General features: G+C 48.3%; 1 protein-coding gene across 1 annotated transcript; it reads left to right on the top strand.

The window, feature by feature from the left end:
- Positions 1–1756: 1756 nt before the first annotated feature.
- Positions 1757–11559, top strand: LGALSL (galectin like). Its single transcript, XM_074817290.1, has 5 exons — positions 1757–1925; positions 2101–2172; positions 2331–2419; positions 2929–3106; positions 5802–11559. Exons 1-5 carry the CDS (start codon positions 1893–1895, stop codon positions 5943–5945), a joined length of 516 nt encoding a protein of 171 aa, XP_074673391.1. The 5' UTR covers positions 1757–1892; the 3' UTR covers positions 5946–11559.
- The last annotated feature ends 657 nt before the right edge of the window (positions 11560–12216 follow it).

Below are 12216 nucleotides of genomic sequence, written 5' to 3'. Positions count from 1 at the left end.
TGAGGAAGGTGCTTTTCCACGTGGTGACGACTGACACCCAATGTTCTGGCATGAAGAAAACAGTCCAGCGGTTTTCCCATGCTGAGATCTGGGCCACAGGGATGGCTGCTGCTTTCGTGTCCAACTGTGCTGATACAACTGAAGAAGCCATGACGTCAGTACGTGACTTCCAGCAGAGGTGTTTGCACAAACATAATCTTCTATGAGCCATCTCCAGCTGGGCATCCAGAGATGAAAACATCCCCAAATTAGTAGGCACTACTGAAAAAGTAACCAAGCATCTGAACACTTGCACAATCTTTACTTACTTCTCAGTAGCTCTTGATTTCTCAAATGGCATCACCTACTGATTGCAAGCGTTTCCCAACGGACACACACCGTCATACTGAAACCCTAAATATTGCTGTGATTTAGCTTCTTCCACTCCACTTTACTCAAGGTGAGTAATTAATCCTCACAGCACCTCGGAGGAGGAAGGACAGTGACATTCCCCAACCCAGCCCAACATGCACGTAAGAGGCACGAAAAGCCAAGCGACCCATGCGAGGTCCTGCAGCAAGGTGGCCAAGCCCAGTCGCTGTGTCACGTTGCTAAACAGATGTTATGCCACCAAATCCCAGTGGTGAGGAAGTGAGAAGAAAGCCTTCCTCAATTCCCCCCCCCCCCCCCCCCCCCCCCCAGGACCCTGAAGCTGTCAACAGGATCATTACAGCATGCTTGCCGGGACAAGTCACTCGCGCTGTGGTAAAGGCGAGGGATTCCTGGCATTGCACGGGAGCCGTGAGCAGGGCTGGTGGCCTTGGTCAGAGGTTCACTGTGCTCTTGGCGGAGCGGGACACCCACGGACACCACCACATTGCATAACTACGGACACTGCATGTAAATAGGAGCTCCTGCTCTGTAACAAGCCATCACAGCCAACCGACTTATGCAATTACCGTGTCTCATTAGGAGGTTGGTGGGGACGATTTCAAAGGAGCTGCTGCCTGACTTGGCCAAGAGGCTGCAATTCACCCAGCGGCACGGCACGCTCGGCAGCCACCCGCCGCCACAGGCCATGCCACCCTCCGGCAGCGGGGAGACGTGTCCCATCAGAGCACCCGCTCGGGGACCCGACCCTCCGAGGGTCCACGCCGTGGGGCAGGGCACCCCAGCACAGAGGGGAGCGGGGTGATGGTTCGTTTGGGGGGGCTGAGCCGCTCTCCACTTCTGGAGAAGGGAAGCTACCCAAGGTGCCCGGCTCGGCCTCTTCGCCGGGGTGTCCAAGCTCAGAAATAAAGGCGCTCCCTGAGCGATGGGGCGCGGGGCTGGTGGGGCCGCTCTCCAAGCACCCATCACCTGCAGGCCCCAGGGGAGGGATCGCCGGGTCCCCGCCAGCCCTCAGGCCGGCCGGGCCCTGCCACGGCCTACCCTGGGCCCACCACCGCCGCCCCCCCCTCAGCGCGGCCGCGGCCGGAGCGCGGCCAGGCCCGCCGGGCCGGGGTCTCCCCGCTCAGGGCCGGGGTCTCCCCGCTCAGGGCCGGGCCCCGCGGCCCTTCCAGCCGGGCCCCGCCGCAGGGTACAGGCTGCGGAGGGGAGGAAGCGGCCGCAGCCCCCGCCCTGCCCAGCTCCCCCCGGGCCAGGGGCTGGGCTCCCCGCCGGGCGAGGCAGAGCCGGCCACCTCCCCTCCTCCTCCTCCTCCTCCTCCTCCTCCTCCTCCTCCTCTTCCTCCTCCTACTCCTACTCCTCGCCTTCCTACTTCTGCACCGGCTCCGCTCCCGCTCCGGCTCCGCCACTGCCCCTCGGCCGCCGGGGCTGCCACACAGCCCCCCCTCTCCCTCCCTCCCTCCCTCTCCCCCGCCCCCGCCGGTCCCCCTCCGCCCCGTCCCCAGGGCCGCCGCCGCTTCCACAAGATGGCGGGGACCGTGGCCGAGCGGGACGCGCTGGTGAGTTGCCGCTTTGCCCCCTCCCCGGGGCTCCGGGACGGGGACCGGGATGGGGCTGGGGGCGGGCACGGCAGGGCCCCCCCTACGGCGGGCACCTGCGGAGCGGAGCGGAGCGGGAGGGGGCCGGGAGGGGCTCCGCCTGCCCCTGCCTCAGCGCTCTCCTTTTTACCTGCAGAAAATAGAGGACGGGCATTTAAACAACTCCCTGGGATCCCCGGTGCAAGCAGATGTGTACTTCCCTCGCCTGGTAAATCACCTTTATTTGGGTTTTTGGGGAGGATTAGGTTTTTTTAAAACCCCTTTACCCGCCCCCCCCCCCCCCCCCCCCGCCCCCATGGGCTGCACAACGGCGGCCGCTGCTGATGCCGAGTTGACCCTTGCCACCCTCCCCCCTGTCCTTTCCAGATCGTCCCCTTCTGTGGGCACATCAAAGGAGGAATGAGGCCGGGAAAGAAGATCTTAGTTATGGGCATAGTGGACCTCAACCCCGAGAGGTAACACCCGGGCAGGGCTGCCCGCCCCGGGGGCGCTGGGCCCGGGGAGGGGGCGAGGGGGGAGGCCACACACACGCACATATACACAGACACACACACACACACACGTACACACGGATCCCTCCTTTCTGGAGAAGGATTATTTTTATCATTTTAAATATAGCGTGCTGATTTCTCCTTTGACCCATAGAGGGGGCATTTCTTTAAGGGATCCTGTTTCCCAACATTTCACTTGAGAGTAAAGGAGCATACAGAGCATATATATATATATATACACACAGATGTATACACATACATGCACAACGCACATGCACACACATATGTATATGCTATAACCATGTTCTTGTCCCTGACGGGCTTTCAGAGCATTCCCTGAACGAGCTGAGCTGTCACCCCCCCATGCTGCTATACCGTCAATGGCTTTAATAAGCTGACAAATGAGACCCGCGGCATTTGGGGCTTATTTGCTTGTTTCTGGCTGAATGAGAGCCGTTCTGTTTGTGTTACAGCTTTGGCATCAGTCTGACTTGCGGGGAGTCAGAAGATCCTCCTGCGGATGTAGCTATTGAACTGAAAGCTGTGTTTACAGACAGACAGTTTGTCAGAAACTCTTGTGTAGCCGGCGAATGGGGGGAAGAGCAATCATCTATTCCTTATTTTCCGTTTATACCGGACCAGCCTTTTCGGGTGAGTACCAGGATGACAGCGGCATGCACGGTGTATGGTATGATCAGAGTCACAGCAGCACCTGACTTGCCTCTCGTGAAATCACAGCGTAGCCAGCGCTTCTCTTGTTGAGACACCGGTTGCTGGATTGTTTCTATCGATCAGAAGTTGCGCGGAGATCCCGCTGCTGTGTGCAGCTGCAGGCGGTTCAGACGGGGCTGTGAACGCCTCACCAGGGTGCTATGACAAGTCGGAGGTTGTAATACTGTGTGATGAAGCGCACTTCCTGAGCTTAGTTTTATAGCTATAAATTAAAAAGTACTTCTATGTTATTAGTGCATTACAAGTTATTACTGGAGAATGTAAATACTCTGGGACTGCCATATGTTTTGATGGTTTTTTTAATGGACACAGTGTTTGCAATTTAGTGCAGCTAATAAGGATCTTGTTCATCCTTTGTCTCCAGGGACATTACGCTGAGGTTGACCGTAGCCCTTCGTGTTAGCAGATTAAACAGCTAAGCAATAGTGGTATTCTTTTCTGAACCCTGGGATTAAATCGCCTGTCAAATTTAAGTCTGTAGTCACTTGAAAATGGTGTACGTGGAAACGCTGTAGTGCAAGGGATGGACTGGGTTGACCTAGAAGCAGATTCCCATCTGTAGTGTTTATGGTTATGTGAAGATGTCTTTGCAAATCAGGACTAACAAAGTATGCAGCTGCAGAGGGCCGCTTCTCTCAGCGGCTTCACAACGTTGAGGAAAAAAGCCTGCATGCCTTCTCCATGCGGCTGACCCAGAAAAACCCTCCTCCTCCTCCTCCCCGCCCCTCTTATGAAACCTCGCTGGCCCCTCTGCTAAATGCCAATGCTCTGACCAGCTGCCAAACTCTCTTAATCCTTCTTGCCCCCAAGATAATCTCCCCCAACCCCAAAAGCTCACCATCTCCCCAAATGCTTGGGCTTTGAGAGGGTGTTTATGACTGAGTTTCTCGTGAATTGGTTGCGCTCTACTTGCTTCTGCAAACTCTCCCATCGGAACTGGCAACACCCTTTGGTGCGTGTGGGAAGTGCACTTGAAAAGGCTTGGAGGCTTGGTCCTGCTCTGGCTGAGAGGGTTATACTCCCTGCCGCAGTGGGTGGTGGCTGGGCCCTCAGACAAGCCAGACAAATTACCCAGAGCATGTTTTGTGGGTGTCCCACTAATGACAATTGACGTTAGAGGACAGCAATATTGCACGTTTGGCCTGAGATACTGTAGAAAGGCAGTTGTTCTTTTTTTTTTTTCTCCTTTTTTCCCAAATGTACAAATGGAATTTAAGCTCCCAATTGACTTTGTACCTTTGATGGTCACCCTGTCGGTGAATAAATTCGACTGTTAAGTGTTCTTGCCAGTTACTTGTGATCCAGTCCAATTATCGTTCTGGCGTGGCCCAGAGTGATCTGAAAAAAATGGATCGTAAACAGCGTTGAGGCTAACCATATCTTTTACATAACAAGGCCTAAGGCTGGATGCACCTGCCGCAGTGACACAGGAGCTACGTGGCAGCATGGGTGCTTCCCTGCTACGTGGTGCGCTACCAGGTCCCCAGGAGCTTCAGCTCTCCTGAACCGTCGGCTGCCACTTCTCCCAGCGCAACGTGCCCCAAGTCAGTCGGGTTTTGGTTTAGTCAGTTTGTCGCTGGCCCCGTTCCCATTTTTATACGCTGTAATAGCAGCAGAGTCAAGTGCCTGGAAGCAGCACTTCACTCCAGACTACCAGCCTCTTGAAATGACCCAGGATTTACGTGTGGCTTCCCTGCAGATTTTTCTTCTTAGCCTGCCCAGACCTGGAGGTCTCTGAGGGCCTGTACGAGAAGCGCACGTTCTGTGCCCTCATATCCCCTGCTTCTTGCCGGGGCAGCTCCAGCAAAGCTTGACTACAGGGCACCCTCTCAAGCCACCCCTAACATCAGGAATCTCCCAACCTGTCCAGGCTTGTTCAGCTCCAGGCTTTGTTGCTTTTCCAGAGCATTTCTGCAGGGCTTGGAGGAGGAGGGATGAGCTGTGTCCCTCCCTGATCCTGTTTGTGCCTTGTGTGAACTGTCTAGCTGAATTCAAGCCATCCTGCACCACGTTTCCCTTACTGCAGCCCCAGTATGGAGTCTGGTCCAACAAGGAATCCTGGGCTGTCTGCAGCCACAATAGTGAAGGCTTTTTAGTTTTGCAGCAGCTCTGTGAGTATGTGTGGGAGGGGAGGGCAAACCTATCCCTCCTCTCATGTTCGATCCCTTCCAGTAAATTAACGGAAGCATGGAAAGCATTGCAGAGGGAACTTCCCCCTCATTCTGCAGCAAAAAAAAATTCTGTAGCAAGGAATGCAAGATTTGGGTTGGAGATAGAATTTCTTCCCCCTGTAATGAGCAGTTTGAGCCTGTTTCTGGCATTATTCCAAAAAAAAAAAACCCTGATGCCAGTGGGACTGGGTTCCAAAGTCCTTCCCACCACAACAGTGTGAGATTGCATTAGTGTCCCTGCGAAGTAAGAGCAGATCCATCATAGTGGAACTGGTGTCATGGGGGCAAACTGGCCTCAGCCCTGGCTGCTACGTGGCACAGAAGTAGTAAAACATGTAACCATACCAACACTACTTAAAGGCTAATGGAGTGCTCTTTGTATTCTGTGAATAACTTGCCAGTTACACTGTGAACAACATGATTCATCGTTTTATTTTTTACAGGTTGAGATACTTTGTGAGCATCCCCGTTTTAGAGTATTTGTGGACGGACATCAGCTCTTTGATTTTTACCACCGTATTGAAACACTGTCAGCAATTGACACGATAAAGATAAATGGAGATCTTCAGCTTACAAAACTTGGCTGAGCTTGTTAGGACTGTAGATTCCAAACCGGCTCAGGTGCCATCGTCCGTTTGGAGAAGTGACAGCCAGCTCTGGACACAGCTATGGTAGGAGGGCTGCCCCGTTCCTTTTCCGCATGCAGTTCTTCACTCCTGTGCTGATGAACCGGGCTGTTCTTTATCCTAATGAAGAACATTGTTGGTTAATAGACATTGAGCCATTTTTCTTGGATCAAAATAGCCCACCTGTGCTGGATAATCAAATTGGAATGGATTCAGAAAGACTTGCAGTCTTGTTTCAAATCTCACAGAAAGGCAATTTCTGAAACACAGCGCTAAAACCGGTTACTGAACAGCAGTGACAACAAAAAAAAAAAGTTTTTCTTTTGCAAATGTTTCTGCACTGAAGTGGAGTAGTGTAGCACAACATAGGGCCACGTGCTGACGTCCTTACCCAGGGCCTGAGCCTGGTTCCATGGAAATCAATGGCAAAACTCCCACTCACTTTAACGGGGTACAATCAAACTGTCTAGTCCTTAGTCAAGCACAATTCCCACTGATTTCTATGGGATTTTTTGCAATGCCTGGGGGCTGGCTCTTCTGCTGGGGTAAATCAGCATTACTTCCATGGCTTGCAACGGGATTTTGCTGATTGCTCCCAGCCGCTGATTTGGCCCAAGGACTGTGCAAAAACTGAATGAGGGTGTGAGGACACAGCCTGTATATTTTAGTCAGGGTATTTGCATAGAATGTAGATCGTTACGAGTTTTTGCACAATGTATTGTTAATACAATTTTTAAAGCTTATCTGTAGTTTATTTATTTATACTCCTTGTATGTATTATTAGTAAAAATGAACAATCTTACTGATGGTTAAGAACAGCAAAGTGTAAACATTTTGAATGTACAAAATGTCTTAGGTTCTTTGGGTAAACTTTACATATCATTCTCGAAAAATCATGTTTCCTATTGAACATTTAGTTACATTTTAATGGAGCCCTCTAGGCCCTGGGAAAACGTGGGCATGGTAGTTGGTGGGGGTGGGGAAACTCTTTGAGTATTCACTAGAAACTGTTTTTCAGGGCTTACTAACTTTGCTGCACAGGATAGGTTTGAGTTGAAATCATTCCGTTTAAAAAACTTAAACAGCAAATTTGTAGGTTTAACTGTGCTTTTATAACCTGAGAAAAAGTTAAATTTGGCAGTCTCTTGGTTCCAAAGGAGAACCAGCCTCTTTCCAGGGGAGATGGGAGATTTTTTTGCACTTGAGAACATATTCGGCCTTTGATATGACAATTAAAACTTGTCTAGACAGCCAAGTTATTAATGCTTGAAAATCAGCTACTGCACATGAATAATAACTTTTCAAGTAGCTTTTTAAATAGTAGGTATAGCTGTATAAACACAGTCATTGCGCTACACTATAAATGAACACAGCCACTTTTCTTGACTTCTTTAGGACTAAATACACTTTTTTCCTTGGCTGCTCACAATAGACTGTAGCAAGTCTTTCTGAGTAGTTATAATCACGATATAAACATATATTTAGGCAATTTGGAAAACATGTAATATAGGGACTTTCTAAGACACAGAATACAAAAACATTCTTTGTAGCACAGTATTAAAAAAAAAAAAAGGAGAGAAAGAGAAGAGTCTCACAAACAGAACTATGTTAAACCTGCAATAAAGCTGTGGTTTAAAGCAACCAGAACTGGAATATCCAAAGTTAAGGGTAGAATGCCAGTTGCAAAGCCTCATTTTGCGCTAATTTGGCCTGCAGTTAAGAAGCCTTAGACTGCAAGCTGAAATTCCAGCTGTGGCTCTAGTCCAAAGCCTGTTGAGGTCAATCAGAGTCCTCCGAGCACAGAAGCCTGATTCTTATTTCATGCAAGTGCAAATCTCTTTGTAAAGCCAGGGGGGTGTTGTTGCTGCTCCTGCACACGAGTTAAGAATCAGGCTGCCACCCATAAAGTAAAAGTTAAATGGAATTTTTAGCCTTAACATTCCTTGACTTTTCCTCCTTTTTCCAAATTGAGAGAACCTGTTATTTTCCAGATGATCTTTTTATCTGGTGTGTGGCTTTTAAGTTGTACATCAGATTCTATTTGTACTCCAGATTGAATCTTGATATGAATGTCCCTGTCTTGCTCTGTTTTTACTCTTTTACATGATGACTGTGTCATTTTCCATTGTACAAAGAATGCTGACAGTGTTTCGGTACAAAATACATTCTTAAAAATGATGATGATGGTAATAAAAATCCAAGGGAAAGGTGCTTCTACATGAGGTGTTTGGATTCTTCTCCAGCTTGGAAATGCTCTATGGTTCCAAAGCAGAAGCAGGCAGGTAAATTCTGTTTGGAGAGATGTTTAAGCACCCTCCCTGCCGAGTGCTTTCTCCAGCTAAAGCCAGGTTTGCTGATGCAGTGCCATTGCCTGAGGCTGTCCTGCTAGTCGGGTGGGCCAGAGTAGGAGGCTGGGGAGAGTAGCACCATGACCCTACAGCAGCACAAAACCAAAAGGGATATCTGACAGTACACCAGTAGAGATTTCCTCTTCCTGCCTTTATTTTAGTCCAGAAAAAGCAATTTGGCTGACTTGAATTTTCAGCCACTTGGGATTCCTGGTAGGTTAGCACAGCCCGGAGACTTTTGCTGTCCTGCACAGGCTGGGCACAGCACAGGGCCTGCAGCAGAGATGCCGAGATGAACCCGATGCACCACCGTGTTGGTGGCGTCTCTGTTTGGAACAGGGGCTCAGGGGTACTGCCTCACCTCTGTTCCCACCCGCTGCGCTGCGCACTCCCATTTGTTCCCGCTCCAGTAGTTTCCCCGTCTCGGGAAAATGCTTTTTTGAACCTGATTCTGGTTTTGCCTTTGCATAACTCCACCAACCACGGCGCCCACCGCCTGATTCTGCCCTGTTGTGGTTTCTGAGCCAGGCTTCAAGGCAAGGAGAGCTGTGAACCCACTTCCAATAGGTTGTGGTTTGGCTGAGAGCTCAGGAAAGGGCAGAAAGGCACAGTTCAGGCTTCCACGTCTCTTTGTCTGTCTAACACTAGGTTGGAAGCCTTTTTACTTTTCTTTTGCTCATGGGCAGTACCAGGCTATGGCAGGCAAAAGAAGGATGATGTCTATGTGACGAAGGGCTGTTCCACGCGTGCTTGGCTTATGTTGGCTGATCGTGTTCAGAAGCAACTGCTGAACGCTTCCATGCGCAGTGCAAGTCAGAAAACTGAGGCCTTAAATGTTTCTGTCCAGCTGGACTTTTAGCCAAATCCAAATGTTTAAGATGGGAGACCATGCTGCATAAATTATATATGAATCTTTTGGTCTCCACAATTTAGGGATTATTTGCATCTTCATTTTGGATATAAGTCCTACTAGACCCGAAATAAGACTGTTTCTAAATTGGGCCAGGTTTTCAAAATGTTTTTCAGTAGGGACAAGTAGTCAAGGAGCTTCTTGGAAGCTGCAGTTCATCAGGACTAAGTGAGTGTGTGAACCAACTTTTGAAATCTTAGGCTAGAATTTATTAGCTGAATATTTCTATGGTTTCCTCTGAAGGAGGAAATTAATTCTGAAATGAAAGAAGCCTTGAATGGGTAAAACCCATGTGGAGTGGAATCACTCAAGTTAGCATAGCTTTATTTTTCCAAAGAGGAAGAAGAAAAAACAACCAAAAAACCACAACCAAATTATTTAGTTATATTTGGAATAGGCTGTGATAAAGCTGATTTTTTTAAAAAATGAGGTTATTGCCTACTCAGAAAGAGCCTTGAAATACTTCAGTATCATGTGAGGTAGTCTGTGTCTAAACATATTTCACATAAACGGTTTTTCACAGCCAAGTTGTTAAAAATGTTACAAAATACCTCCTTTTTGTGTCACAATTAGAAATGTTTGCCCCACCTTGAAAGAACATTTTGTACTAAATATTCATGTCGTCTATGTGAACTTGCACTAACATATATTATATTCTCCCTCCCCTACTTGACTAACTTGAGAAGAAATAGGCGTAATATTGCTAAACCGGTTGAATGTGACATCTGCTTGAGGCATAGCATCTTTCTCAAGGGCTGTTTTGAGTAAACAGCCTGAAAACCAAAGGCAGAGCCTGATTCACCATTCTGCTGTGCCAGCTTTCCACCCCTGTCACTCTCCTGCTGTGAGGCTGAGACTGAAGTCCTGAGATTTTAATGGAAGGGAGCAGCACTGAGATTTTTATCTTCCAGGATTTAAAACTATTCACTGTGGAGGAAACAAGAACAGAGTAGCCACAGCGCTCTCAAGCTTAGTAGTAGGGTTTGGGTAGCATGATGTGCTGTAGTTCTAACAGAGCATGAGGTCAGAAGGAGGTAGTGGACATTTCAGAGCCAGCCAAGAGCACGGGCTGTGGAGCTGCATGACGTTTCCCAGGGATGAACATTTGCCACATTGTTAGTGGCCACCTTCTGCAACCCCATACCAGAACACACACCAAAAAAACAGCATTACTTACAAGTTTGGAAGGTGTGAATGGGTTCATGTTCCTACTCGCCTTCTTTAAAAGAGGCTCCCAAATAAATAATAGGAAAACTTCGGAGTAGCCATGCCACTAAGGTGTTTTTTTCCTCACAGACATCAGATACAGCAGATGTGGGGCTCATCTTGCCTCCCACCCACAGGAAGGGCTCCCCGCAGAAATCTACAGCACTGCTTTCTGCACTGAGGCGGGTTACAGTGACCTTTCCATGCAGGAGACTGCAGAACCACAACTCTGCTGAGCCAGTTAGTTAGTGGCAGCTCTAACCAACCTCCCAGCACCCCTGGAATTGATATGACAGTTTGAAGAACAAGAGTCAGGCTGAGGACAGCCCTAAATGCTGGGATAAGCACAGAAGTTAGGAAGAAAAGCTACACAAGTCTAGGAACAGTTAGTGACCATGAGTATTGTTCTGATTTTCTCACATGGATCCGAAAGCATAAAGGTAAAAGTCACTTTGCAATGAATGGTGTGTGGGCTTAGAACCAAAGCCAACCCAAATGGGGAGAAAAAAATGAGCGCAGACGCTTTATCTGGCTTTGATACACCCTCCCAGCTCCTCCCAGCAATCACTGCTGTTATGAACATACACAATTACTACAACAAGGAGATTCAGCAGCATGTGCAAGATCAAAATAATAAACTTGTATTTTGCCACAGGTCCTCCCTAGCTTCTGTTGCTAGGCCTCTCCATCTGCCTGTCAACAAATAACTATTTCCTGCTGCTTTTAAAATCCGTGGCAAAAATCCCTTTGACTTTCATGGAAACAGGTCCATAAGAAAAGGGGTATTTCTAGCTCTCCCTCTCCAGTTATTTTCAGCTGGGGCATACTCTAAAACTGAGTTTATTTTTAAGTATGAATAGAGGACTATTTCTGTCTGCATTATCCATTTGATAGAGTCGACAGAAAGCACAGCCCCTCTGCTGCAGTAACTGGTTTCGCAGTTAGCTGATTAAATGTCTTATATTCATTACCTTCTGATTTTAAAAAGCGAGGGTGTGCACAAAACGACTGGGCAATAATAGTAATATGTATCATTCACCACAGATCTATTTTTATGTGTTATGCCAATTTCATCATGAACTTTTAATAACAATAAAACGTGAAATCTTCACTGGGTTGTTCTGGTTTTTATCTGAATTATTAATGCTCATTACACACCCTCTTGACTTCTTTAACTTCTGGCTTCTTTTATCTTCTGACTGATTTTGTAGCTAACTCCTTCCCTCGTAAAACTGTAGTGTGAAACTTTAGAATGAGATGTGCAGCTTTGGTAGCAGCTTACGAAAAACCCCTTTACAGTTTAAATGCACTATACAGAACAATCCAATAACTTCATTAGAGGAAAGAATAGCTTGCTTACTCATGCAAGACTCCCGCTGACATCACTGGGCAGTGTAAGCCTCAGGAGTTAACAGGCACGACTCAGACCTTGCGGCCAGGCCACGAGACACAGACGGCTGATCACTTTTTTATAGGATAAAACAGCCCGTCAGCAGCACAACTCACACACGCGCTTCAGTTCACTCTGGTGGGACTGGATTCATGGGTGGGGGTTACACGGTGAGTAAAACCACCAGATCAGCTCCAGAGACGTGTTATTATGAGATCCAGTGTTTCACTCGTTGGGATGATCCTAACTAAAGTTCCTGTTGACCTGAGTAAATGCAAGAGGAAACTTTAAGGTCTTGGCTTCTTTCAATTAAAGCTATTGGAAAAATTCTGCATGACCCAAACGGGAAAGGATTACGCCCTACATCCAGTTGTGGCT

Source organism: Strix aluco, chromosome 3 (genome assembly GCF_031877795.1).
Source record: "Strix aluco isolate bStrAlu1 chromosome 3, bStrAlu1.hap1, whole genome shotgun sequence".
Classification (NCBI taxonomy): domain Eukaryota; kingdom Metazoa; phylum Chordata; class Aves; order Strigiformes; family Strigidae; genus Strix; species Strix aluco.
The sequence above is the reverse complement of the archived record's forward strand: the minus strand, read 5'-3'. Positions and strand labels throughout refer to the sequence as shown.

Coding starts and splice junctions, on each gene's coding strand:
- LGALSL (XM_074817290.1), top strand. CDS start 1,893: ATGGCGGGGACCGTGGCCGAGCGGGACGCGCTG. Junction 1,926..2,100: donor TGGCCGAGCGGGACGCGCTG/GTGAGTTGCCGC, acceptor TTTTACCTGCAG/AAAATAGAGGACGGGCATTT. Junction 2,420..2,928: donor GTGGACCTCAACCCCGAGAG/GTAACACCCGGG, acceptor TTTGTGTTACAG/CTTTGGCATCAGTCTGACTT.